The following is a 26,646-nucleotide window of genomic DNA, read 5'->3' on the forward strand; positions in this document are numbered from 1 at the left end:
AGATAACCCCCCCTTAAAAAAACAAACAAACTGATCAGAAGAAAAAATGAAGAGTTGGGAAATAAAAACTCAGATTCCCCAAGCCCACCAGAGCTCAAAGAAAAGCAGAAGAGCTGCTAGAAAGCAGACGGAAGGCAGCAGACAGGCCCTTAAGTTAAGGCCAATCCTGTTCCTAAGGGGAGCAGTGGAGGGGAGAAGAAGCCTGGAGAAATGGTTTCCTAGCCCCAAGGCAATGAAACGTCTTCACTCCTGCTCCATGGGGAAAACTGCACAAAGAACTTCATTTCTAAGGAATGTATGAGAGCCATCCTAGTTCTTCCACTTCTAAGGACACACTGGGTGCTTTAGGGGGCTAATGGGTGCTGGGAAAAGAGGGGGAGAATATGCGTTTCAGGGCCGTGGGAACTAAGGCTGCCCCGGGGAAAGGAAGGGAATTGAGGCATAAGTGGAAGAACCTAAGCTCAGTCCTTCAGAATCTCAGCGTCATGGATTTCTCAGCTGCTCTGGGACAGAAAGCAGTCTACAAGCCCAAAGGGTAGAACGGCTCCAATCCTAGTTCACTATGGCCTCTCCTATCTTGTTTCCCCCAATTTCCCCAAAATTCTAAGGTAGAACAAGAAGGAATTTAGAGTTCTCTCTTGCCTTAATGGCTTCCCAAAGACATCCTAAAATACTTGATGAGGGACGTGGAGAGAGGCTAGAGATTTAGAAAGGACCAATGTCCTCGGTTGATGTGAGACAGTCGTGAGGGACCTTGAGTGCCAGTCATTCCCTGTCCACAGGAACAGGTGTTATGAGGGGGCCACAGGTAGACCTCTGTGGTACAATCCCCTAGTGGTATGTGGATTAAACCACTGGCTGCATGGGGGATGAGTTTGGGGCAGTAAGCATGGCAAACTGAAGATATTAACAAAGGAGAAAAGAAATCGGGCCTGATGGGAGGTAGGGCGTCAGAACAGACTGTACAGTGGGAATAAAGATCATACCTATTTACAGGGAAGTAGAAAAGACACGGTAATGGGTGGATCAAATTCATTGGGAACCCTGGAAAAGCACAGAAAACTCCTCCCTCTGGCTGGACTCTTCTTCACTCCCCTACAGTGAGTGGCCTATGCTATCCTGAGACTGCTCTCCAGTTGCTCAGTTAATTTCCCAGGAAAGGTAAACCTATACCCAAGAGTTAGGTTGGCAAGAATATAGGTGAAGTAAGAATTAGAGGAAGCTAGCAGTTGAGACTGGGTTTGACTAGCTGCCACCGGTATGGTTCTCTGCAGCCCCTCCTCAAGTCTCATATACACATTGGATTCCACTTAATTAACAAGAGGGCAAGTAAATCAACCAAACCACCCATTAAACAAGTATCACAACTGAACTACCATCAATTAAAGTGCAAACTGCAGGGGGATATGGTGGCTGGGGCTGAGGCCATCTGAAGGCCAGAGAGAAAAAAATGCCTAAGTCAGAGGATGGGTCTCAGAAACTGGTCCCTCCTCCATTTAGATCACAGCAGAGCCAAAGAGGCAGGCAACCAGTAGAGATTCTTTGGAGGACTCTGGGGTCCAGAATCTCCCCCATTATGGGGGAGAAGCTACTAAGAAGCTGGGTGAGGGGAAAATAGGCCTTGGAAGAGTTCTATGAGCCACAGATGACACTGCCTCTCCACCCCTTCCACTTCTGCCCAGTCAGCCAATAGCAAGACTCCAACCTGGTGCCCGGGAGCTGGCCGTCCCATTCCCACCTCTACCTAGAGAAACCCTCCACAAGGCCAACTCATGGATGCTGCAGTGCTTTCAAATATGAGAAACTCCAACCAAACAAAAACAAAAAGGCAATGTTTCCTTACTCTCCCCTGCTCTGAGCCTTACTTTCCCCCAAGGCCCTTAATGTGACTGAACTGGAAACCTTCCTCAGTTCCTGGGTTCACCACCTTCTCCATCCTGGGGAGAGGAGGAAAAGGAGATCAAGAACAGAAACTGACCAAAAGCAGAAGGGGAAGGGGCAGGAGACCAAAAAAAAATTTTCTGAAAAAATGGGCAGGAGGAGGAGGAGGAAAGATGAGTACGTCACTGTCTTGCACCTATAATACGAAGTGAAGAAAGTTTGTTTTGGAAGGTAAGTCCTGGGGGATCAGACCCCCAAGCCCCAGAGTAGGGGTAGGAGGCCAGTGGCAACAGCTGCCTGGTGTTGTTGCTGAAGCGTTAAAAAGTGCCATGACGGAGCTGTCAAGAGGCAGCCCTTGGGAGCCAGGGCTCAGTGTGCTGTTACCGTAGGGGCTGTGTGCTGAGGGGTGGGGATGGAGGTTATTTCTTAGCTCTCGTGCTAGCTCCATACTTGTTTGCTGCTAGCCAACCCCTCAGTTGCTACAACACTGGCTCTTGTTCTGCTGGGACTGCTCGTGAAGATCCACACCCCGGCTTCGGCCTGCTGCACCCCCTAGATTCTGGGGTTCACTCTTTGGCAACTTCTTAGCTATTGCCAGGAAGAGATCGTTCACGTTCATAGCTGTCTTGGCTGAAGTCTCCATAAACAATAAGCTGTTGTCATCTGCATACGCCTGGGCCTCTTCATACTCCACCATGCGCTTGTTGGCCAGGTCGGCTTTGTTCCCTGCCAGGGCAATAACGATGCTAGGACTGGCCTGTCGCTGTAGTTCTTTTACCCATGTCTTCGCTCGGGCGAAGGTTTCCTGATTAGTAATGTCATAAACCACAATGGCAGCTTGGGCACCTCTGTAGTACATGGGGGCCAAGCTATGGTATCGCTCCTGCCCAGCTGTGTCCCAGATCTCAAACTTGACTGTCGTGACATCTAGACAAACAGACTGGGTAAGGAAGGCCGCTCCAATGGTGCTCTCCTGGTACTCATGGAACTGCCCTTTGACAAAACGTAATACCAGGCTAGATTTCCCCACTGCAGATTCACCCAGCAGGACCAGTTTGAACTGGCATATTTTGCTGGCCTGGGGCTGCCCATTGGGCCTGGCTGTGCTTCTGCTAGTCATGGCTAGATTATCAGAGTGGGAAAGGGTGGAGGGAGGGGGATGCCACAAAGTGGCAGAGGGGGGAGGGGGAGGGGAGGGGACGTCCAGGCTTCAACAATTCTGGGGCTCTGTCTCCCCCGTCGGGCCCAAGCCTGTGTCCTATCTCTGCTTTTAAATACACTGTTTAGGTTTGCCTCTGGGATACCAGCCCCCTGATCACAGATTTCCTGGCAATTGCTCCACTCTATTTCATTAATGACTCACTTCTCTGTCTCCCCAGCTGGCCCATGCATTTCTTGTAAGCTGGGATAGGGTCTTTTATCTCTTCAGCCCTGATATCTACCACAGTCCTAGCCTATTGTAACCATTCAACAAACATTCATTAAACAAATAAAAGAACAGTGTCAAGGCCATAGCTTCCACTCTCTGCCTTTCCTTTAAGAAGAAGACATTAAAAGCCTTGCCATACGATCACATAATAGCATCCCCCAGGATAAACTTGTGTGTTCACCACACTGGCCTACAGATCAATAACACAGTTGACTATAATCAGCCCATTTTCAAAGAGGAGGAAAAGGAATAAGAGATGTCATTTCTGCAACTTTAGAAAAATTTTTTTTCAATTCCTTTTATGCATGACTGAAGAAAAGATATCCCAGGAACTTGGCTTGAATTTCTAAATTCAAGCTGAATTTCTGATATTTGAGCCTCTGGAAATGGTCCCAATGGATACACTTATACAAGGTGCCATTAGCTCCTGAATGGAAACAAACTGGTGACTAGGAGTATTTTACTTCCTACAAGATCAAATGATAGTCATGAAGCATGAACTGGATCTGTCGACAGCTGCACCAAAACAGAGAATCAGTGGACAGTACAACAGTTCTAAGGCCCTCCCTGCAAAGTCAGCTGGGAAAGAGGGCATCAGAACTGGCACAGGCGGTAGGTCACCTATAGGGTAAAACAAAGCTGCCAACTGGATGTGTTCCCCTGAAACAGCTTTGCAGTGGCTTGCCTCGTTCAAGGAGCACAGGCTCAGCCAAGAGATGACCAGAAGGAGGAGGTGAGGAGAGAAAGCCTCGTGTATGCCTGTGTGCTAAGTCACTTCAGTCATGTCTGACTCTGTGACCCTATGGACCGGCAGGCTCCTCTGTCTATGGGATTTCTCAGACAAGAATACTGGAGCTGGTTGTCATGACCTCCTCCAGGGATCTTCCCAACCCAGGGATCGAACCCATGTCTCATGCATCTCCTGCATTGGCAGGCAGGTTCTTTACCGCTAGGGCTACCCAGGAAGCCCCTGGGAGAGAGCCTCAGCAACACCCAACTACAGCTGAGCCAGTGAGAAAAACATTGAGTCAAACAACCCCAGAGATTTGAAAGTGATCCATTTTTCTTTTCCCAACCTACAGCCCCCTCCCTGGGAATTCCCACTCCCACCATGTCCCATTCTTCTTTAGGATTCTGGACCCTAGAGACAACTGCTCCCCGAAACATTTCTCTTGCCCACTCAGATTCCGTTTCTGGAAATGGTACTATCCCATCTCATCAGCGGGGCCTCAAGGTAGAAATGAATCACATAGGACACTGGTCCCAGGGATGGTGTGGAAAAAATACCAGCTCACCTGAGGTTCATGAAAAGGATCAAGTAGCAATGAATCTACTAGGCTTTATGTCCAAGGGCTAATGAAGGCCAGAGTACAACTTCAGCTTCTAGGACATAACCACAGATGATACAGCTGAAGAGGGTCCCCCACCCACAGCCAGGGGACAGCCTTAACTGAAGTCTATGTGGCCCCTGGAACTCCTTGTGACCTCACCCTCTCGTGGATTGTAAACAGACTCAGCCTGGAGAACACTGTGATACTCTGTCTTCTTTGGAGTCCAGTTGTGTTCAGGGAGCTCCCCACAGTGACTCTTCTATTCCAACCATCTAGGTTCCCTTGGACTCACATTATTTATTTCTCTGTATGCACCGTAGCTGTCCCTTGCTCATTCAGTCAGTTTCTGCCTCTAACCCGCATGTGAGTACATGCCTTCAGGTATGTTCCATTATCAGGAGATGCAACAGCTGTTAATCTATAGCCCTGAGCCACCAAATTGATCCTTCCTACCCTGTCATACTCCACTCACTGACATCCTTGCCCTGCAAATAGCAAGGCCCCTATAAATGCAGGCATTTCTTCTGCTTCCCCTATGCCAAGAGTTCTTAACCTCTGCTGACACATGGGTCACTTTCAAGAAACTGTTACAAACTTTTCCCCAGAAAAAAAATAAACATATAGACTTGAAAATAATGTTAAGGGGTTCTTGACTCATAAAGCCTATGCTATGGACCCCAACTCATGACAAGAAATGATGACCATTCTACAGAGACACGCAGTCAGAAGAGTGAGAGCTAGGGGGAATTCCCTGGTGGCCTGGTGGTTAGGGCTCAGCACTTTCACTGCTGGGCCTGGGTTCTATTCCTGGTCAGGCAACTAAGATCCCACAAGCCGAGTAGTGTGGCCAAAAAAAAAAAAAGTGACAACTTAACCTACCTGTTCTCCATATGCATCAGTGTCTACAGAGATTTGGGAACAAAAGTTTGTTGGTTTCATCCCTGAGGTCCGGCCAGGTGCTGTCCTCACCTGCCCACTGAGCTCAGGCAGCAAGCTCATAATAAGCAACCAAGACAGTGGCTCCTCGCTGAAGCTGGCAGACATATCAATACCCTTGCCCACATCAGTACACTCCCACCTATGGGGCCAGCCCAGATCTTACACACCCTTCCCAATGGCCATCTAGGTGATTCTGGTGCTACCTCGTCACCTTGAAATAGTGAGTGAAAAGGACTTGCAACAGGTCTGCCAGGCCACACCTTCTCTAAACTGCCTACTTCTCCATTCATCCCTCTCCTCCCCTCCCTCCTTCCCTCTCCCTCTCTCACACTCACGCACACATTCCAGCTGTCACTCAGGAAAGCAGTCAATCAGCATCCTGAGGCCTCCTTGGAGCAAATTTCCTGGAGCATACCATCACAGAAGACTGCTGAGCTCAGGGATGGTTGCCACTGGCCACTGGCCAGATTATATTTCCTGGGTCACTCTGACCTCCTCAAAGGCCACAGCCAGTAGTGATCTGATATTCTCATGTTGACATCCTACTCCAACCCTCTCTGCTTTAAAACAAAGCAAAACCTTGATCTTGTCACAAATCTAAGTGGTTATTACATACACACAGGGTTATCACCAACCTTCCCGCATCTGTTCCAGAAACGATTACATATTTCTAACAAAAACTGACCATGAAGATAATTGAGGGTCTGTGGACCCCAGGGAAGGGGAGAGGTCTCCCTGACCTTCTGTAGACTAGGGACTTCACCCACTCTCATATGTAAAGTGAAAGTCGCTAGGTCGTGTCTGACTCTTTGTGACCCCATGGACTATACAGCCCGTGGAATTCTCCAGGCCAGAATACTGGAGTAGGTAGTTGTTCCCTTCTCCAGGGGATCTTCCCAACCCAGGTCTCCTGCATTGCAGGCCGATTCTTTACCAGCTGAGCTACCAGGGAAGCCCTTCCTTTCCCAATGATGGGAATTCTCCCATCACCCCACATATCGTTCCTACTGGTAGAGTACTAGCAAAAGAAACAAAACTCTAAGGTACCAAAAGAAGCCTCTCAAGATGAACCTCAGAGTCAACTCTGGATGTTGTGGATCATCATGTTAATTTGAAATTTACACAGATAATGTGTCACCAGAGTTTTATTTCAAGATCCAGTCCAATTCTGGCCTCTCCTGACATGTGTCAGGCACTGAGATGTAATTACAATGTTATCATAACCTATGTCTCACAAGGTTGTTACTAACTAGATTTGTGATTTGGGGCAGGGCACTTCCTGACCCTGGGTCTCTGTCTCATCATTCATTCACTCAACAAACATTTATTGAGAAACTAGTAAGTTTCAGGCACTGTGCTAAGTGCTAATGACAACAATGATGAGCAAGATATAGACCAGCTGAAGAATTTCCCATCATCATGTGACTGCATAATTAGGGCAACAGTGAAGGCTGGACAAGGTACTGGAGGAAAACTGGGAGGGGAGTACTGTCTGACTGGGGTGCAGAGGGGTCTGTAAAAGTGAGAGGGTTGGACTTCCAGATAAAAGAGTCTGTTACTGTAAGATCATGATGCATTCCAAAAGGCCCCAGAAGCAATTTGGATATTTCGCTTCAGGGAAATGTGTGCAAACCACCCTCCACTAGTGCAGATAAGGCGTATACCATTGACGATTTGGCTCAGAGGTTAAAGCATTTGCCTGTAATGCGGGAGACTTGGGTTTGATCTCTGGGTCTGATCCCTGGGTGGGGAAGATCCCCTGGAGAAGGAAATGGCGACCCACTCCAGTACTCTTGCCTGGAGAATCCCATGGATGGAGAAGCCTGGTGGGCTACAGTCCACAGGGTCGCAAAGAGTCGGACATGACTGAGCGACTTCACTTTCACCTCTTCCAAATGGAAGAGAAGCCAGATTCTCATTATCAGACTTTCGCAGTACCCACTTTTAATGATTACCTACAAGTGTAAAGAACACTTGATAAAATCAAGTCTCTTCCAACTCAAAGGTCAGAAAACACATTATGTATACTTGTGCCATATATATACTTAACCAGCTGATGAAACAAACACATCTCTTTGGGGGGCTGCACCCTGTGGCATGAGGGATCTTGTTTCCCCAAACAGGGATCAAACTGGTGCCTCCTGCAGCAGAAGCACACTGGCCTCCCAGGGAAGTCTCAACACATCATTTATTGTTTAGTCACTAAGTCGTGTCAGTATTCTTGGGCTTCCCTTGTGGCTCAGCTGGTAAAGAATCTGCCTGCAATGTGAGAGACCTGGGTCTGATCCCTGGGTTGGGAAGATCCCCTGGAGAAGGGAACAACTACCCATTCCAGTATTCTGGCCTAGAGAATTCCATGGACTGCATAGGCCACGGGGTCACAAAGCGTTGGACACAACTGAGCCTGTCCTTCACTATCTCCCAGAGTTTGTGCAAACTCATGTTCACTAGCCAACCAATCTAACCTACTGCCCCTTCTTCTCCTGCCCTCAATCTTTCCCAGCATCAGGGTCTTTTCCAATGAGTCAGCAACACATCTTTTAAGTGGGGAAAAAACTCAAACACAGACACACATAAAATCAAATCCATCATAAGGTTTTCTTTCAAACAAAAACAGAAATAAAACCTATTGATCTGTGATCGCTGGGAACTCACTCACCCCAAAATGCTATTGAACTAAAGTCTGCTAATTGTGGCTTACAATTAACTCAAGCACAAGTTAATACTGTCAATATTTAAATCCTCAAATACTGAAAACAACAGCGTTCCAAATGCCTTTAAAAAGGTCAATATTTATCCTTCCAAGTTAGTTACTTTTTCTGCCTAACTGTTTTTTTCTATATTTACTACAACAAATATGTTTTGATGCTATAATGTTTAAACCCAGTAGAGATGACTATTTTACATAGAAAAAGTGTGTCCTCTCCCATTAAAATACTGTTTTTCCTATCTTCCCAAGGTAGTGTGAGGAAGATGATACACATCCAAAATGACTGGTAAGTCAGTTATATCTACAACTCAGTGCTTAGATTTTGTTCTATCCTGAAGTAGAAATACCGGTAAAATACAAAGCTTCCCCATCCTATTTTGTATTCATCAGTTTATATATTTTGATATATACATTTGATATATATTTATCAAAAGTTTTACGTGTTAAGAAGCTATCTCAGTGGTTGCACACTGATGTAAATGTACTTAAAGCCACCGAACTGTACACTTAAAAACAGTTAAAATGGTAAATTTTATGTGATGTATCTTTTACCACATTAAAAAATAAATAATGAAAAATGTTTCATTTTTTTAAAAAATGCAATTCCCTTGTGTATATGGATCTTGAATTGTAACTTTTCTAAAGTCCCTCATAGTTCTGGTAGCTTTTTCAGACACATTCCTTAGGATTTTCTATGTACAATCAAGTCTCTGTAAATACAGCTTTATCACGTCCTTTAAAACAAAAAAGATATCTCTACATTAAGAAAGCAAAGGCTACCAGAATACAAAATCTCTTTTTCTGTACCCTCAAATGCATTTTTTTTAATTAAAAATTTTTTTAAAATTTTTGCCTGTGCTGGGTCTTCGTTGCTGCATGGGCCTTTCTCTAATTGCAGCATCTGGGCGTCTCATTGCTGTGGCTTCTCTTGTTGTAGATCACAGGCTCTAGAGCACACAGGCTTCAGTAGTTGCAGCACGTGGGCTCGCTAGTTGCAGCTCCCAGGCTCTAGGGCCCAGGCTCAGTAGTAAGATATGCCAAAGAGGAAGAACCATGTCATACAGATGTCAACTCAGATTAGGGAAGATCAGATTAAAATTACTTTGATTCCAACACGTGAGAATAGTTTGAGAATGATTTTGCTTCAACATGTGATTAACAGAAAAACACCTAAGTCATGTATCATTCCTGAGCCATGGAGGAACTATGGCAGAGGGAAGTGGACACAGGCTGTTTCCAGGGTTCCTGGGCTATCATCTTACTCGATCACAGGGTGATTCAACCTAGGGGGCACTGTTTCTACCTGTTTGGTCTTGGTCCATCCAGAAGGCACTCACTGACTTGCCTCTGTCACTCATTTACAGATGGGACTGAAGCAGGCAAGGCAAAGGACTCGGACAGTTCTCACACAGAATCCTCAGAACACTCACGGATCCCCACCCTCCCCCACAAAAGCCTGCACACAGGGACTGTCTTGAGACCTGCAGAACCTTGGGGTCAGCCACCAAAGTCTTAAACTGGAGCAGTAAGGAGCCCGAGGGGCAGACAAGCCAGGACTAAGAAAATGAGAGCTCCAAAACAAACGAAAATCATTAATAAAAAGTGTTAGGGCTGGATTTTCCAATTTTCAGTTAGGCTGTTAAATAGCTATTCATAGAATCTAAAAGGTTTTGTTCAATCGTGTTGATTTAACAAACTAAATGATAGAAAGCAGGAAACTAAAACCATGTCAAAAGTTAATTTTTAATAATCTCCTAAACGGGTTAGCCAAATACACTAGCCTGGCATAGCTAGAGAGAGGTATTGGTAGCATAAGAAACACCAGTAGAGTCAAAGCAACTAAGATGTCAGGGTTTCCCTTGTGGCTCAGCTGGTAAAGCATCTGCCTGTGGTGTGGAAGACCTGGGTTCGATCCCTGGGTTGGGAAGATCCCCTGGAGAAGAGAAAGGCTACCCACTCCAGCATTCTGGCTGTCAACATACATATAAAAACAATGGAAGCTCCAGAAATAAAAACAGTCCCAGATACTACAGGAAATCAAACTATTAGATACAACAACATATTAAAGCAATACTAGAAGATATTGCATCTTACTACAATGCTTCCAAACATGGAAACTTTCTTATTTCATCAGAAGAAAAAAAATTTAATGAAATTTTTTTCCTGTCTGGCACCACAATAGAATCTTAAAAAGGAACTCTGACCAGAGCACCAAGCCAAATACATTGTGACTTAAACAGAAATCAACTTTACTGTAAGAAGGAGAAAAAAAAATACAACTTACAACAGAAGAAAGGAAAATATAAACTATACACAATACCATTATTAGTAAATTATGCAAACATACTTTTTGAAAAAGAAATAAGCCTCAGTTTCCTCATTCATGAAATGAAAAGTTGAAATAGACTAAGTACTTAGTGATCAAAAATGTTATGTGTTTAGGTTATCTTGAGGGGAGTTCCCTGGTGGTCCAGTGGTTAAGAATCCACCTGCCAATCCCAGAAGATTCCACATGCTGCCAGGCAACTAAGCCTGGGCACCACAACTACCCAGACTGTGAGCTACAACTACTGGAGCCTGCATGCCCTAGAGCCTGTGCTCTGCAACAAGAGAAGCCACTGCAATGAGAAGTCAGAACACCACACTAAGAGTAGCCCTTGCTCACTGCAACTAGAGAAAGCCCGGGAGCAGAAACGAAGACTCAGCGCTGCCAAAAATACATAAATAAATATATATTTACTAAAGAAAATCCTTAAAAAAAAAAAAAAAAGAAGCTGATTTTTGAGGCTTCTCTGGCGATCCGGTGGTTAAGAATCTACCTTGCATTGCAGGGGACAAGGGTTAGATCCCTGGTTGGGGAACTAATATCCCACATACCTCTGCGCAACTAAGCCACAATTAGAGGTACAACTAGAGGGTCCATGCGCTACAACAAAGGATACCTCATGACACAGTGAGATCCTGTGTACCTCAACTGAGACCCGACACAGCTAAATAAATAAATAAATAACAATATTTAAAAAGAAGCTATCCTGGGTGAGGTCGGGAGGGATGGATTGGGAGCTTGGGGTTAGCAGATACAAACTATTATATACAGAATAAACAACAAGGTCCTAACATATAGTGGAGCAAACTATATTCAATATCCTGTGATAAACCATAATGGAAAAATGGTTATAATGGGAAATGAGTTAGAGGGTTCACAGGAGCCCCCCAGGAACCCCTTCTGAGGAGAACTGCTTCAACCCTTCCCTTTCCTTAGGGTGTGGTTGTCATTTTCTCTGCAAACTGAAAGGGGAAAGGTTGGGAAGGCTTAATTAATAGATAATCTGTGCAGTTCATCCAGCTCTAGGAAGCTGTCACCATGCCTCCAATAAATCAAGATGGTGATGCACAGCAGCAACAATTTGAACAGACCCTCCGTCCTGCACAAAGAAGTTACATACAGCAGATAATGAAAGTGACAGAAACATGTCTATCTTTCTAAAAGCTACTTTTCTGAAAAGTACACTTAAAGAATATCAAGATAAGAAAATTAAATACATTTTAAAGCAGGCATCCCTAGCAAAATGTATTTTAGGGCAGGCTGAAATGAGGGCCTAAGATCATCCATTTGATGAAACTGTATCTGTTAGCAATTACGAGAGTGCGGCAATCAGGGATAACACGGGCATGAACTAAGGACAAGAGCAAAACCCTGAAAATGCCATCATGAAATACGTAATTTCCAATCAACAGTACCAGAAGGGATGCAAAAACTACACAATAAAATAAAAAACTGAAATTTCCCCTAACTTGTTTCCAGTGAGTATAAATATATTAAAACATTATCATTTATTTTTAAAATATTGCATGATTTCTTTTACAGAGGCATTGGTGGCATACACAAATTCACCTCATTCAAGTGATTCCTAAAAGAGCATACTCAAATTTATACCTGGGATAAGCTTTTCATTTGAAGTCAATTATGGGACTTCCCATCTATTTCCCATGAAGTGATGGGACCAGATGCCATGATCTTTGTTTTCTGAATGTTGAGCTTTAAGTCAACTTTTTCACTCTCCACTTTCACTTTCATCAAGAGGCTTTTTAGTTCCTCTTCACTTTCTGCCATAACGGTGGTATCATCTGCATATCTGAGGTTATTGATATTTTTCCCAGCAATCTTGATTCCAGCTTGTGCTTCTTCCAGCCCAGCATTTCTCATGATGTACTCTGCATATAAGTTAAATAAGCAGGGTGACAATATACAGTCTTGACGTACTCCTTTTCCTATTTGAAACCAGTCTGTTGTTCCATGTCCAGTTCTAAGATCATGGCATCCAGTCCCATCACTTCATGGGAAACAGATGGGGAAACAGTGGAAACAGTGTCAGACTTTATTTTGGGGGGCTCCAAAATCACTGCAGATGGTGATTGCAGCCATGAAATTAAAAGACGCTTACTCCTTGGAAGAAAAGTTATGACCAACCTAGATAGCATATTCAAAAGCAGAGACATTACTTTGCCAACAAAGGTCCGTCTAGTCAAAGCTATGGTTTTTCCTGTGGTCACGTATGGATGTGAGTTGGACTGTGAAGAAGGCTGAGCGCCGAAGAATTGATACTTTGGAACTGTGGTGTTGGAGAATACTCTTGAGAGTCTTTGGACTGCAAGGAGATCCAACCAGTCCATTCTGAAGGAGATCAGCCCTGGGATTTCTTTTGAAGGAACGATGCTAAAGCTGAAACTCCAGTACTTTGGCCACCTCATGTGAAGAGTTGACTCATTGGAAAAGACTCTGATGCTGGGAGGGATTGGGGGCAGGAGGAGAAGGGGACAACCGAGGATGAGATGGCTGGATGGCATCACTGACTCGATGGACCTGAGTCTGAGTGAACTCCGGGAGTTGGTGATGGACATGGAGGCCTGGAGTGCTGCGATTCATGGGGTCGCAAAGAGTCGGACACGACTGAGGACTGAACTGAACTGAATGGGACTTCCCTGGTGGCTCAGATGGTAGAGAAGCTACCTGCAATGTGGGAGACCTGGGATCAATCCCTGCATTGGCAAGATCCCCTGGAGGAGGGCATGGCAACCCATTCCAGTAGTCTCGCCTGAAAAATCCCCATAGACAGAGGAGCCTGGTAGGCTACAGTCCAGGGGGTCTAAAAGAACTGGACACAACTGAGCAATTAAGCACAGCACACATGGGACTTCCCTGGCGGTCCAGTGGTTAAGACTGCCTTCCAATGCAGGGGGTGTGGGTTTGATATCTGGTCAGGGAACTAAGTTTCCACATGATGTGGGGCATGGCCAAAACTTTTTAAAAAATAAAATATAAAAGAATTATGAAGTATATAGGGTGCAATTATATGATCCTTGTTAATTTTTATGTTCTTAAACATCTAAAATAAAAGTTTGAAAGCTTAATTGTAGATTATATCTTTTAAATTTTTTAATGTTTAGGTCTTGTTATGTGGTATAAATAGCTGAATCCTAAGTGTATTATTTCAGCCTGGTCAGTCATCTCTGTTTCAGCACTCTTGCTTCAATAAGTAATCGAAAGACTCAGGAGAGCATATTGTTGAGCAATGCTCCTTAAACTTCAACATGCCTGCAGATAACCCTAGGATCTCCTGAAAATCCAGATTCTGATCCAGTAGATCTGGGATGGGACCTGAAATGGTTTTGTTTTTTTTTTTTCTTGTAATCGTTGTGTCCGATTCTTTGTGACCCCATGGACTGTAGCCTGCCAGGCTCCACTGTCCATGGGATTTTCCAGGCAAAAATACTGGAGTGGGTTGCCATGTCCTCCTCCAGAGGATCTTTCTGACCCATGGATCAAACCCATATCTCCTGTTTCTCCTGCACTGGCAGGAGGATGCTTTTACCACTGAACTACCTGGGAAGCCCTGAGATGGTTATTTTTTAACAAGTCTGTAAGTCACACTGATGCTGCTGGGCCAGGACCAAACTGTAGGACCACAGCTAGAGAGCAATGGCTTTCAAACTGAGGTGTGTGAGTGTCATGGGGAGGGCTCCTTAAACCAGATTGCTGGGCTCCACCCCCAAGTCTGAGGTGGGATATGAAATTCTGCATTTCTGTGGGTTGTTTTTTTGTTTTTCTTTTTTGCTGAACCAGCAAAGCTTACGGGATCTTAGTTCCCCAAGCAGGGATTGAACCTAGGCCCTCAGTAGTGAAAGCACCGAATCTTAACCACTGGACATCCAGGGAATTCCCTGCATTTCTAACAAGTTCCAAGGCAATGCTGATTCTGCTTGTCTGGGATCCACTCGTTGAGAATCATTACTATCAAGGAAAGAATATTCGATTGTGAGAGAGAACACCTGGGATTAGCCTCAGCTCTGTTACTAACTAGCCCGCCGACTCAATCAAGTAGAAATACAGTGAGCTGCAATTAAAAGCACATTAAACTAAAAGCAGCTTAAATAAACAGTAGTTTGTTTTTCTCCCTTGGTACATCCAGAGGTAGGCAGTCCAAGTTTGAGGTTAGGAAACCATCAAGGACACATGGCCTTTTTTTGGGGGGGCCATGCTATACAACATATGAGATTTCAGTTCCTCCACCAGAGATTGAGGCATGTCCCCTGCAGTGGAAGTGCAGAGTTTTAACCACTGGATCCCCTGGGATGTCCCAGGGGCACATGGCCTTTCTATTTTGTGTTGCTCCATCACTAATGTGTGGCTTTTTGTGCTCCTGGACACAAGACAGCTGCTGAAACAACTTCCAAGCAGAAGAAAGGGAATAAAGCAAATGTGGAAAGGGCATCCGGCTGCACTTGTCCTTTGAAAAAGTTTTCCCACGAGTCTTGCTCCATGGCTTCCGTTCATATCTCACTGGCCAGAACTAAAGCAACAGCAGACCAATCACTGGGAGGTGACTAGATAGAGCAGACTGGACTCACCAACCACCAGTGTCTACCACAGTGATCTCAGACACAGACACAAATCTTAATATGATCTCAAGACAAAGAGAAGCTCCAAAATGTCAGTCTCTTCATTTGTAAAGTGTATGAGATGCACTCATACGTGGCAGGACAGGTCCCCCGCAGTGCGGATCTATCCCGTATACTGTGGGACATTTAGCATCTCTGATCTCTAGGTACTAAAAGTCAGTATTGTCCACCCCCACTTTTGTGATACAACCAAACAGGCCTCTGCTGGTTTGCAAGTGCCTCCTGGTTGGTGTAAGGCATGGGAGGGTGACTATCTTCTGGGGTTGGAAACCACTGTACTAGATGGTGTCAGGTCCAGAATCGTGTGACTCTTTCTGGCCTCTTCAATAAATGCCAGTTTTGTTTGTTTTTTTGAAGCCCTGGCTATACAGCAGAAGCATGGGTCCCCACTCTCCGCCTCATGGTGGGTAAGCATTCTTTCATCTCCTTACTGCTATTTTTAGACAACTAACTTTTTTAAAGTATAGTTAATTTACAATGTTGTGTTAGTTTTTGGTGCACAGCAAAGTGATACAGATACATAGAGAGACATATATTCTTTTGAAGATTCTTTCCCATTATAGTTTATTACCATATATTACAATATAGCTCCTTGTGCTATACATTAGGACTATTTGTTGTTCATCCATTCTAAATGTAATAGTTTGCATCTACCAAACCCAAACTCTCAGTCCATCCCTCTTCCTCTCACCTCCCTCTAGGCAGCAAATCTGATCTCTCTGTCTGTGAGTCTATTTCTGCTTTGTAGATAAGCTCATTTGTGTCAAATTGTAGATTCCACATATAAGTGATATCACATGGTACTTCTCTTTCTCTTTTGAACTTACTTCACTTCATATAATCTCTATGTCCATTCACGTTGCTGCAAATGGCATTCTTTCTTTCTTTTTTATGATTGAGTGGTATTCCATTGTATGTATGTACCACCTTTTCTTTATCCATTCGTCTATCAGTGGATGTTTAGGTTGCTTCCATGTCTTGGCTATTGTAAAGAGTGCTGCTGTGAACACTGGGATGCGAGTGTCTTTTCAAATTAGAGTTTTCTCCAGATATATGCACAGGAGTGGAACTGCTTGATCATATGGTAACTCTGTTTTTAGTTTTTTTAAGGAACTTTCATACTGTTCTCCATAGTGGCTACAATTTACATTCCCACCAACAGTGTAGGAGTGTGGGAATTTTTTTCACATCCTTTTCTTTACATCCTCTCCAGCATTTATTATTTGTAGAATTTGAGATAATGGACATCTGAAGTCTGTGAGGTGATACTTCATTGTAGGTTTTTTAAAATATTTTTTATTTGGCTGTGCTGGATCTTTGTTGTGCCACACAGGATCTTTGATCTTCATTGCTACATGTGAACTCTAAGCTTTAGCATGTGGGACCTAGTTCCCTGACAAGGGATCAAACCTGGGTCTCCTGCATTGGGAGTATGGCGTCTTAGCAACTGGATCACCAGGAAAATCCCTTCATTGTAGTTTTAATTTGCATTAAAGCTCAACATCCAGAAAATGAAGATCATGGCATCTGGTCCCATCACTTCATGGGAAATAGGGAAACAGTGGAAACAGTGTCAGACTTTATTTTGGGGGGCTCCAAAATCACTGCAGATGGTGACTGCAGCCATGAAATTAAAAGACGCTTACTCCTTGGAAGAAAAGTTATGACCAACTTAGACAGCATATTCAAAAGCAGAGACATTACTTTGCCAACAAAGGTCCGTCCAGTCAAGGCTATGGTTTTTCCTGTGGTCATGTATGAATGTGATAGTTGGACTGTGAAGAAGGCTGAGCGCCGAAGAATTGATGCTTTGGAACTGTGGTGTTGGAGAAGACTCTTGAGAGTCCCTTGGACTGCAAGGAGATCCAACCAGTCCATTCTGAAGGAGATCAGCCCTGGGATTTCTTTGGAAGGAATGATGCTAAAGCTGAAACTCCAGTACTTTGGCCACCTCATGCAAAGAGTTGACTCATTGGAAAGGACTCTGATGCTGGGAGGGATTAGGGGCAGGAGGAGAAGGGGAGGACAGAGGATGGGATGGCATCACTGACTCAATGGACGTGAGTCTGAGTGAACTCCGGGAGTTGGTGATAGACAGGGAGGCCTGGTGTGCTGCGATTCATGGGGTCGCAAAGAGTCGGACACGACTGAGCGACTGAACTGAACTGAATAATAATAGATGTTGAGCAACTTTTTATGGGCCTCTTGGCACATGTCTTCTTCAGAGAAGAACAACTTTTGACTGTTATTTGTTTTGTTGAGTCGTATGTGGTGGTTTACTTGCTAAGTTATGTCCGACTCTTTGCGGCTCCATGGACTGTAGCCCATCAGGCTCCTCCATCCATGGGATTCTCCAGGCAAGAATACTGGAGTGGGTTGCCATTTCCTTCTCCAGGGGATCTTCCTGACCCAGGGATCGAACCCAGGTCTCCTGCATCACAGGTAGATTCTCCCCCCCTGCCCCCCGCCCCTGCAGGTAGATTCTTTACTGACTGAGTGACCAGGGAAGCCCATTGTGTTGTATGAGCTCTTTGTATATTTTGGAAATTAAGCCCTTGTCCATTGCATTGTTTGCAAATATTTTCTCCCAGTCCATAGGTTTAGATAATTACTGTCACCTTGCTGAAAATGCCACCCTTCTCCTTTGAGGCACCTATTATCCACCGCCACACTCTTCTGCTTGTTCCAAAGATCCACCTACTTCCAAGTCTCTCTTCCACCTTCTCCAGATTTTCCTCTGCACTCCAAACCTCACCTTCACGTTTACATCCCTCTGTTTCTTGACCTCCTCACCTCCAGCGCCCTTGACTAGTTCTCTACTTACCATACACACTATGGACAGACCACACCACCTGCCATCCCACAAGCTATTCCTTAACCTCAAACCTGACTGGCTAATTCTTGCACCACCACTTCCTGCACCTCAACCTTCTCATTCCCTGAGTCCCACTCTGTTCCTTCTAATTTTAATTTCACTCTTCCAAGCAATCAGTCCCTTCCTAGCTTCACATTCTTCTCCAGGCAGTCTGGATAATCTGATCCATCCTTCATTTACTCCCCTGATCTTCACCCCCATCCTCCTGGTAAAACCCAGCCCTGGCTTTCACTGATCTGCGCTCTGACTCCCACACCTGGGCAGCTGAACACTGCCCGAGGCAGCACACTCTCCCACTTGGACTATTGCCTTGACATCCTGGTGGTCCCTAACTGTCCCAGCCCTCTCCACCCACTGGGCCGGGAGACCTCATACCTGCGCCTGTCAGCCCTCTCTTCTGCTCCCTACCTTTGTCACCTCCCCTCTTACTCTCAGCAGATAACTTCACTCCTACTAGATGGTGAAAATAGAAGCCATCAGGCAGAATCCCCCTCAACTTCCTGTCCCCTGCTCCCACCCCACTAAAACACTTATTTTTATCCATACTCATTCTTTCCTCCCTTTCATTGTGGGAAAAGTTTCCTTCCTGTAGTTAATCCCTCCACCTGAGCCCTGCATCCCAAGAGCTCCAGTCTCCTCAGGGACTTGGTTCTTAAAATCCCCTTTGTCCCTTTAGCATTCCAACATCATGTTGAAATACTGAGGCTTTTGCAAGCTCTCCCATGCTCTAAAAAACAGTGTTCCCCAGACACTGCATTCCTACCTCCTCTGTACAAGTCTCCCTTTCTCTTTTCCCCTTGAGAGCTAAGTTCTTTTTCAATTGCTGTTTTATTATTATTTTATTTTGGATCTTAGTTTCAACCGAGGATAGAACCCATGCCCCCTGCAGTGGAAGCATGCAGTCTTACTACTAGGCTGCCAGGCAAGTCCCTAGAGCTGAGTTCTTAACCCTTATCACACCACAGATGCTTCTGGAATCCAAGGCATGCTTTTGGCATTCTGGTGAATGATGCAGTTTTTTTAAAAAATATTTTTATTTATTTATTTATTTATTTGGTTGTGCTGGGTCTTAGCTGTGGCACTCGAGATCTTTGATCTTTGTTGTGGCATGTGAACTCTTAGTTGTGGCACGAGGGTCTAGTTCCCTGACCAGGTTTTCATATAGGTTTGATCCCTGTATCCGTCTGGGAATAGTCCACAATGTCGCAAGGATAACTAGGCCTGTGCACCGTAACTACTGAGCCTGTGTGCTGCAGCTACTGAAGCGTGAGCACCTACAGCCTGTGCTCTGCAATAAGAGAAGCCGCTGCAATGAGAAGCCCACGCAACACAATGAAGATCTGTCCCCACTAGCCACAACTAGAGAAAGTCCATGTGAAGCTAGGATGCCCCAGTTCAAAATAAGCAAATAAATAAATTATGGTATAATCATACATGTACTTCTTTCATTTTGTTTTTGTGTCATCCATGAATGTATTAAATAACAAGATCTCGAGGGGGCCTAACAACTCATTCACAGGTAGTAAAGATTATAAACAATATTTTGTAACATCTGCATCAGCTGTGATGTGATCTAAAAATAGCTATGATTTTTAGCAGTGACAGAGTCACAGGCACTGCTCGTACTAGTGGAGTGTGATGCCTACAGTTACAATGGAAGGGAAGGCTAAATTTTAATTAGAGGTGAGTGAAAAATCAAAATATAATTCGTTCCATTTAAGTTCATGGTCTGTTCTATCCATAAACCCCTTGGAAGCGATCAGTGATCCCCATATTAAACTCACTGTTTCAAACTCCCTGTTCCCCTCCTTATCTTCCACATATCTTAATTTTATGTTTCCTCAAATATTCATCAGTGCCAACTATGTATAAGGGTAAGTGACTTTTGCCAGGAGATGCAGGAGACATGGGTTTGATCCCTGGGTCAGGGAAGATCCTCTGGAGGAGGAAATGGCAAGCCATTCCTCCAGTATTCTTGCCTAAGAAATCCCATGGACACAGGAGCCTGGCAGGCTACAGTCCATGGGGTCACAGGGAGTTGGACATAACTGAGTGACTGAGAATACACATACAACCTTTCGCAATCTAGCTTTTACTCCCAGGGTTACTATGCTCACTGAAGTCATTAATAGTCTCCCACACTAGAAAAACCCTTTTCTATGTCCATATTACTCCATCTTCCTATAGCCTCAGATGTCAAATCATCTCCTCCTAAGAACGCTCTCTTTCCTAGGTTCCTGCAGTATCCTTCTCTGTGGCTATGCCTCCATTGTTGCTTAATCACTAAGTTGTGTCCAACTCTTTTGCGACCCCATGGACTGTAGCCTGCCAAGCTCCTCTATCCATGGGATTTCCCAGGCAAGAATACTGGAGTAGGTTGCCTCCAGCTGCAAGTAAGAACAATAACTTTTTAAAAAGTTTAAACTCTAAGGAACTATCCCACATTTCAAGAGGTCCAGATACAAGGCAGCTCCAGGGCTGATTAATTTGATGGCTCAGCAGCAGCATTAGGGACCCAGGTGCCTTCCATTTTTCTGCTCTACCACCTTTAGCATGATGGCTTATCCTCAAGAAGCTCTCTGCACAATTAAAAGATGACTGCAGCAGTCCCAGGTGCCAACATGCAACTGAAGAAGACATTTCTTACAGTGTCTTGTGGCTTGCAGGATCTTAGTTCCCTGATCAAGGGGGTTGGAGGCAAGCCTCTGCAGTGAAAGTGCCAAATCCTAACCACTGGACCACCAGGGAATTCCCTCTTCCTATCTACTTTTATCCAGCGAGGAGACTTTCCCCAGAAGCCCCCAGAAGTCTTTCCTTACATCTCACGGACCTAAATCGCATCACATATCCCTTCCTAAATCAGTTGCTGGCAAGGAAATTGTGAGAACCATAGCTGGCTTGGATTAATCAGGATTTACTGCTGCTTAGAGGTGGGGTGGAATGCAGAACAAAGTCAGGGCTCTGCCAGGAACAAGGAGGGTAGGCAATCAAACCTCACTGATAGGCTCTAAGTTTTCTTCTGCCTTTTTGTTTGCTCTTTCATTTTTCTTTGCAATAAAATCTTCCTACCCCTTAGGCATTATATTCTATTGGGTTCTATTCCAGTCCTCTTCCAGTCCAGGACCATCCCACACCATGCATCCTCCCTGAGTGATCCTATTCAGGCCTATGGCTTCCACTGCCACGTGGGTACAGCCAACTCTCCACCTAGACCCTGCTCCTTCACTCTGGGCCTCTGTATTCTCTGTTGCCTGCCAGCCCCCGACTTCTATCTGGATATTCCCCAGGCTTCTCAAACTCAACCTCTGCAAACACGTTCCTCCTGAATTCCCATGTCTCAGTACATGGCCCTACCTTCACCCAGCATCCCGATATTGATATCTGTCTGCTCAGACTCTTCCCTCTCGCTTAATCCCATGACACATCCAGTCATCTTGAACTGTAGTGGATTCTCTTCATTCTGTCTCTAGAATCTGTCGCTTGGGCAGGGCCCTTCTCATTTCAGGCCTGGCTAGAAACCTTGCCTGTTGGTCCATTCAAGCATGCCCATCTCACTGATATCAGAGGGATATTTCCTTTTTTATTTTTTAAGATTTTTTTTAATGTGGACCATTTATAAAGTCTTTACTGAATTTGTTATAAAATTGCTTGTGTTTTATCTTTTGTTTTTTTGGCTTTGAGGCAAGTGGGATCTTAACTCCAGATCAGGGATTGAACTTGCACTCTGCACTAGAAAGCAAAGTCTTAAACACTGGATTGCCAGGGAAGTTCCTTTTTTCATTTATTTATTTTAAATTAATGTATTTATTATTGTTTTATTTATTTTTAATATTTATTTATTTGGCTGTGTCAGGTCTTAAGTTGTGGCTTAGTTAGGGCAACAAACTCTTAGTTTTGTGCATGTGGGATCTAGTTCACTGACCAGGGATCAAACCTGAGACCCTGCGTTGGGAGCAAGGACCCACTGGAGCCACGAGGGAAGTCCCCAACCCATTTTTTTCTGAGCTTGTGTTTTCTTACTGATTTGTATCCACTCTCTTTCCCTCACCTGCCTAATTCCGACTAGACATTCAAGACACGCCAGGGACGACCTCCTCCAAAAGTGAAAGTCGCTCAGTTGTGTCTGACTCGTTGTGACTCCATGGACAATATAGTCCATGGAATTCTCCAGGCCAGAATACTGGAATGGGTAGTCTTTCCCATCTCCAGGGGATCCTTCCCAACCCAGGGATCGAACCCAGATCTCCTGCATTGCAGATGGATTCTTTACCGGCTGAGCCACAGGGGAAGCCCTAGAATACTGGAGTGGGTAGCCTATCCCTTCTCCAGCGGATCTTCCCAACTCAGGAATTGAACTGGAGTCTCCTGCACTGCAGGTGATTCTTTACCAACTGAGCTATCAGGGAAGCCCTCCTCCAAAAGTATTCCCCAATTCTCTGGCCTCTTCTTGCCCCCACCCCAAGTTAAGCCAGCTCTATACTCTCTACACACCAACCTTGTAGAGGGGGCCTGAGTTTGATCCCCGGTCAGGGAACTAGAGTTCACATGCCACAACTAAAAAGATTCCAAAACTGAATGATCCGGCATGCTTTAACGATGATCAAAGATTCTGCATGGTGCAACAAAGACCCGGCACAGCCAGGTAAATCCAAATAAGTAAAAATAAATAAATATTTTTTAAAAAGACATTATTTGGGAGGCACTTTTGTTTCTGGGCTTTCCTGAATGCATAATAAAAGAATAAGCAAATAATAGGCAAATAGGATTACCTTCAGGTTTTTTTTTTTTTTTTTGGTATTCCTTAAGAAAACAACACAGAACAAAATAGCCAGTTTTGTTCTACTTCACAATCAAAATATGAATTTAGTAAAACTCCTTTCACATAAAGAGCTTCGGCTCTCTGCCTCCATTGTTTAACCTTTTTCCTTGGCATCATTTTGAAAGTTAAACTCCCTGGGGTCACAGTATCCCAGTCTCAAGACCCTGAGACACACCCTCATTTTCTCAGCTCACACCACTGCCTCACTACTTCACAAGACACCTGTGTTCCTGGCCTACCATAGGCCAGGCATTTAGGAAAGCCCAGAAACAAAAGTGCCTCCCAAATAATGTCTATTTAAAAAATATTTATTTATTTTTACTTATTTGGATTTACCTGGCTGTGCCGGGTCTTTGTTGCACCACGCAGAATCTTTGATCTTCGTTGAAGCATGCCGGATCATTCAGTTTTGGAATCTTTTTAGTTGTGGCATGTGAACTCTAGTTCCCTGACCAGGGATCGAACTCAGGCCCCTGCATTGGGAGTGAGGAGTCTTAGCCACTCAACCACCAGGGAAATTCTCAAAATAATGTCTTACTGGGAATTCCCTGGGGGTCCAGTGGTTAAGACTCCATGCTTCCACTGCTGAGGGTAAGGGTTCAATCCCTGGTCGGGGAACTAAGATCCGGCAAGGCACAAGATGCAGCCACAAAACATATTAAAGTTTTGTTCAATCTGGAATGTTCAGTAAAGGCTTAGGACATTTAACAAACTTGTTAGTTGACAAATGCTACGTGTATTATCAGATGCAAACCAAAGCCTCAGACAAAGGAATGCCAAATCCCACTACCTGAATCAGAGATCATAGAGCCAAACAAATTAAACTCAATACTCAATAATCAAGCTGTGGGTAGTGACCTCCAGGTCCGATGAGACAGACCATGAATCTGGGCCTTCTGTTCAACCTCAACAGAAGTCTGCTCTGAAACTGAATCTGTAGGATCATCACAAAGTAATTAGGTTTTAAGTTTTCTCACATTTATTTAAAACAATCATTTAGTTTTTACCCCAAATAAGATCTTTCATCTCTAGCAGCAAACTATATTTCAATTCCAATTGCATCTTGTGATATAACAGCAGCTAATATTTGCTGAGTGTTGACTATGAGTCAGGCACTGTGCTAAGTGCTCATGCATCATCTCATTTAACCCCGACAGACAGGTCAGTTCTCAGCAGAAATGGAAAGCACACCCTGCTAATAACTGGGAGGATTTATGTTCAGCTCAACTAATGTACACAAGCACCTCAGTTTCCAACCCATTTCTGTAGAGGAGGAGGAGCCTCAAGCTTGTCAGAGATGGCCTCTCAGAGAAAACTTACACTGCAACTTCTCCAACTCAGAGAAATTCACACGTTCTAACCTGTTTGCCTATAAACTGAGATTTCAAGGAAGTTCCCCTGCTTCTGGGAGAAGGAGGAGCAAGGCACTATTGTTAATTAAGAAAAGGCTGAAATTAAATTCCCACGTTTCACAAGTGTTCCTAAAGGGCTTACAGCTTATTATTTTAAAGGAAGCAAACAGCCATTCCAGGCTCAAAAGGAGGGGAGGCCTGGCAAGTTTACTCTCACGTCTGAAGCCTTGCCCTTCACCTGGGCAAATTCTGAGAAGGGCCTGGCAAAGCCTCTGAAGATAGGCAGCCCTAAGGAGCTGTTTCGTCGGGGGAGGGGAGATTCAAGGCTAACGGAGGCGCTCCGACCCCACCCTCAAACTTCAAAGGAAGCAGCCAGATCCTCCCAGAACAGGCCGGCCGGCCTGCGTGTGGGTACTCTGGGAGGGCGCTCTAACTCTTCCGACGGCAGGGCGGGAGCTGGAGGGAGCTGGCGGGGAGGCCCGGTAAGGTTAGGGGAGGGAAACTGAGCCCGGGAGAGGACAGGCGTGGGGCCAGCCAGCGCCTTCTAAAGAAGCCCAGATTCTTGGCGGCCGGGGCTGGAAGGCGGCCGAGTTCTCCTTTAAAAAAAAAAAAAAAAAAGAGAGAGAGAGAGAGAAAAAAAACAAGACCTAAAAAAAAAAAAAAAAAAATCCTCGTCTGAGCATGACTCTTGGCCGCGGTGCTCTCACCAGCGTCTCTGCAGAGGCTCCCAGAAAAAGCTCGCCAGACGGGGACAGAACCACAGCCCAATCGAACGGAAGAGCGGCCAGAAGCCAGCACAAGTCGGAGCCAGGGCTTGGAATGTTGGGGGCGGGGGAGAGGCCGAACTGCACCGACTCTACAATAATTGGTTCGGAGACAATTGGCCATCCATATGGAAAAGATAAAGTAGATCCCTATCTTACAGCAGGCCTCCAAATAAGTTCCAGATGCACTAAAGACCTACAAGAAACAAGCAAAACTATTGGGCTTTGGGACGAAAACAGCTGAGGACAGCTTTAAAATAGTGGGAGAAGAGGCAGGTCCTTTAAGAAGGAATAAAACGTGCAAATCGTAACTGAAGAGATGGGTAACTTTGTCTACATTAAAATGAAAATCGTCTCTGAGGCAAAAGACATCATATACAAAGGGTAAAGACAAGCCATAGGCCCATAATATTTGCAATCCATAAAACCAAGAAAAAATTCGTAGACTATCTTGAATTAAGAGAAACAGCCCAATAGGAAGAAAAAAAAAAGGTGGGGGGCAAAGGAAATGAACAGGCCATTCCCAGGGGTCAGTAACAAGAGAAAATTGAATCAGCTTTGATTGTGATCCTAACTGGAAGTTACAGCTTTGAGTTACCTAGAGCTGACAAAAATGAAGATCTGATAACCCAAGTGTGGAACTGAGTATAGGGAAATGAAAATGCTATTGCTGGTTAAAAGTACAAGTTGGTACAACCATCTAGGAAAAAATATGCCAAACCTGGTAAAGAAGCTGCACAAGCTCTTGGTAAAGATATTTTTCTTCAGGTTCACAAGTGGATAACTCCTGTAGGCATTTGATGTAACACCAAATAAGTGGAAACAATCAAATCACCCCTGTGTGGAAATAGAATAAACTGTTTTTATCCATCCAATTAAATACTATGAAACAGTTAAAAGGAACAAAATGAATCTACATGTATCAACATAGCTAAATCACTAAAGCTAAAGTAGGGTGAAAATAGCAAGATACAAAAGGATATTACACTCATACCATTTATGTAAAATTTCAAAATAAAATATATAGTAAAAAATCAAAATCATGCTTGCATGTTTAAAACTTTTTAAATTTTAAAATAAAATAGAAACCATAATGAGATATCACCTCACATTCATTTAGATGGCCTTTTTGGTTTTTTTTTAAGTAACAAGTGTTGATAAAGATGTGGAGAAACTGGAACTCATGTGCATTGCTGTGGGAATGTGAAATGGTGCAGCCACTGTGAGAAATAGTATGGCAAGTCCTCAAATAAAGGAAACACAATCCTGCCATGATCCAGCAATTCTGATTCTGGGCATATACCCAGAAGAATTGAAAGTAGGCACTCAAGCAAGATATTCTACACCCATGTTCATTAACAGCATTAAGTAGAAGCACGCCAATGTCCATTGACAGATGGATTGATAAAACACAAAACGTGGTATATGCATACAATGGAATATTATATAGCCTTAACAAGGAATAAAAGTATGATACATGCTGTAACATGGAGTAACCTTGATAACATTACCTAAGTGAAACAAGCCAGACACAAAAGGACAAATACTGGGTTATCCCACTTGTATGAGGCACTTAGTCAAATTTA

At 44.3% G+C, this 26,646-nt stretch overlaps 1 protein-coding gene across 2 annotated transcripts; it reads right to left on the minus strand.

Annotated features, from left to right (window-relative positions):
* Window positions 1–964: 964 nt before the first annotated feature.
* On the minus strand, window positions 965–3,023 carry LOC138083044 (ras-related protein Rab-5B-like). 2 transcript variants are annotated; one of them, XM_068976631.1, is made up of 2 exons: window positions 2,678–3,002; window positions 965–2,560 (listed from the first exon to the last, which is right to left on the minus strand). In XM_068976631.1, exons 1-2 carry the CDS (start codon window positions 2,999–3,001, stop codon window positions 2,354–2,356), a joined length of 531 nt encoding a protein of 176 aa, XP_068832732.1. In that variant the 5' UTR covers window position 3,002; the 3' UTR covers window positions 965–2,353. The 2 variants fall into 2 exon arrangements, with proteins under 2 accessions (XP_068832732.1, XP_068832733.1); XM_068976632.1 differs by having other exon boundaries at window positions 965–3,023.
* Between the last annotated feature and the right edge of the window lie 23,623 nt (window positions 3,024–26,646).

Source organism: Capricornis sumatraensis, chromosome 8 (genome assembly GCF_032405125.1).
Source record: "Capricornis sumatraensis isolate serow.1 chromosome 8, serow.2, whole genome shotgun sequence".
Taxonomy (NCBI): domain Eukaryota; kingdom Metazoa; phylum Chordata; class Mammalia; order Artiodactyla; family Bovidae; genus Capricornis; species Capricornis sumatraensis.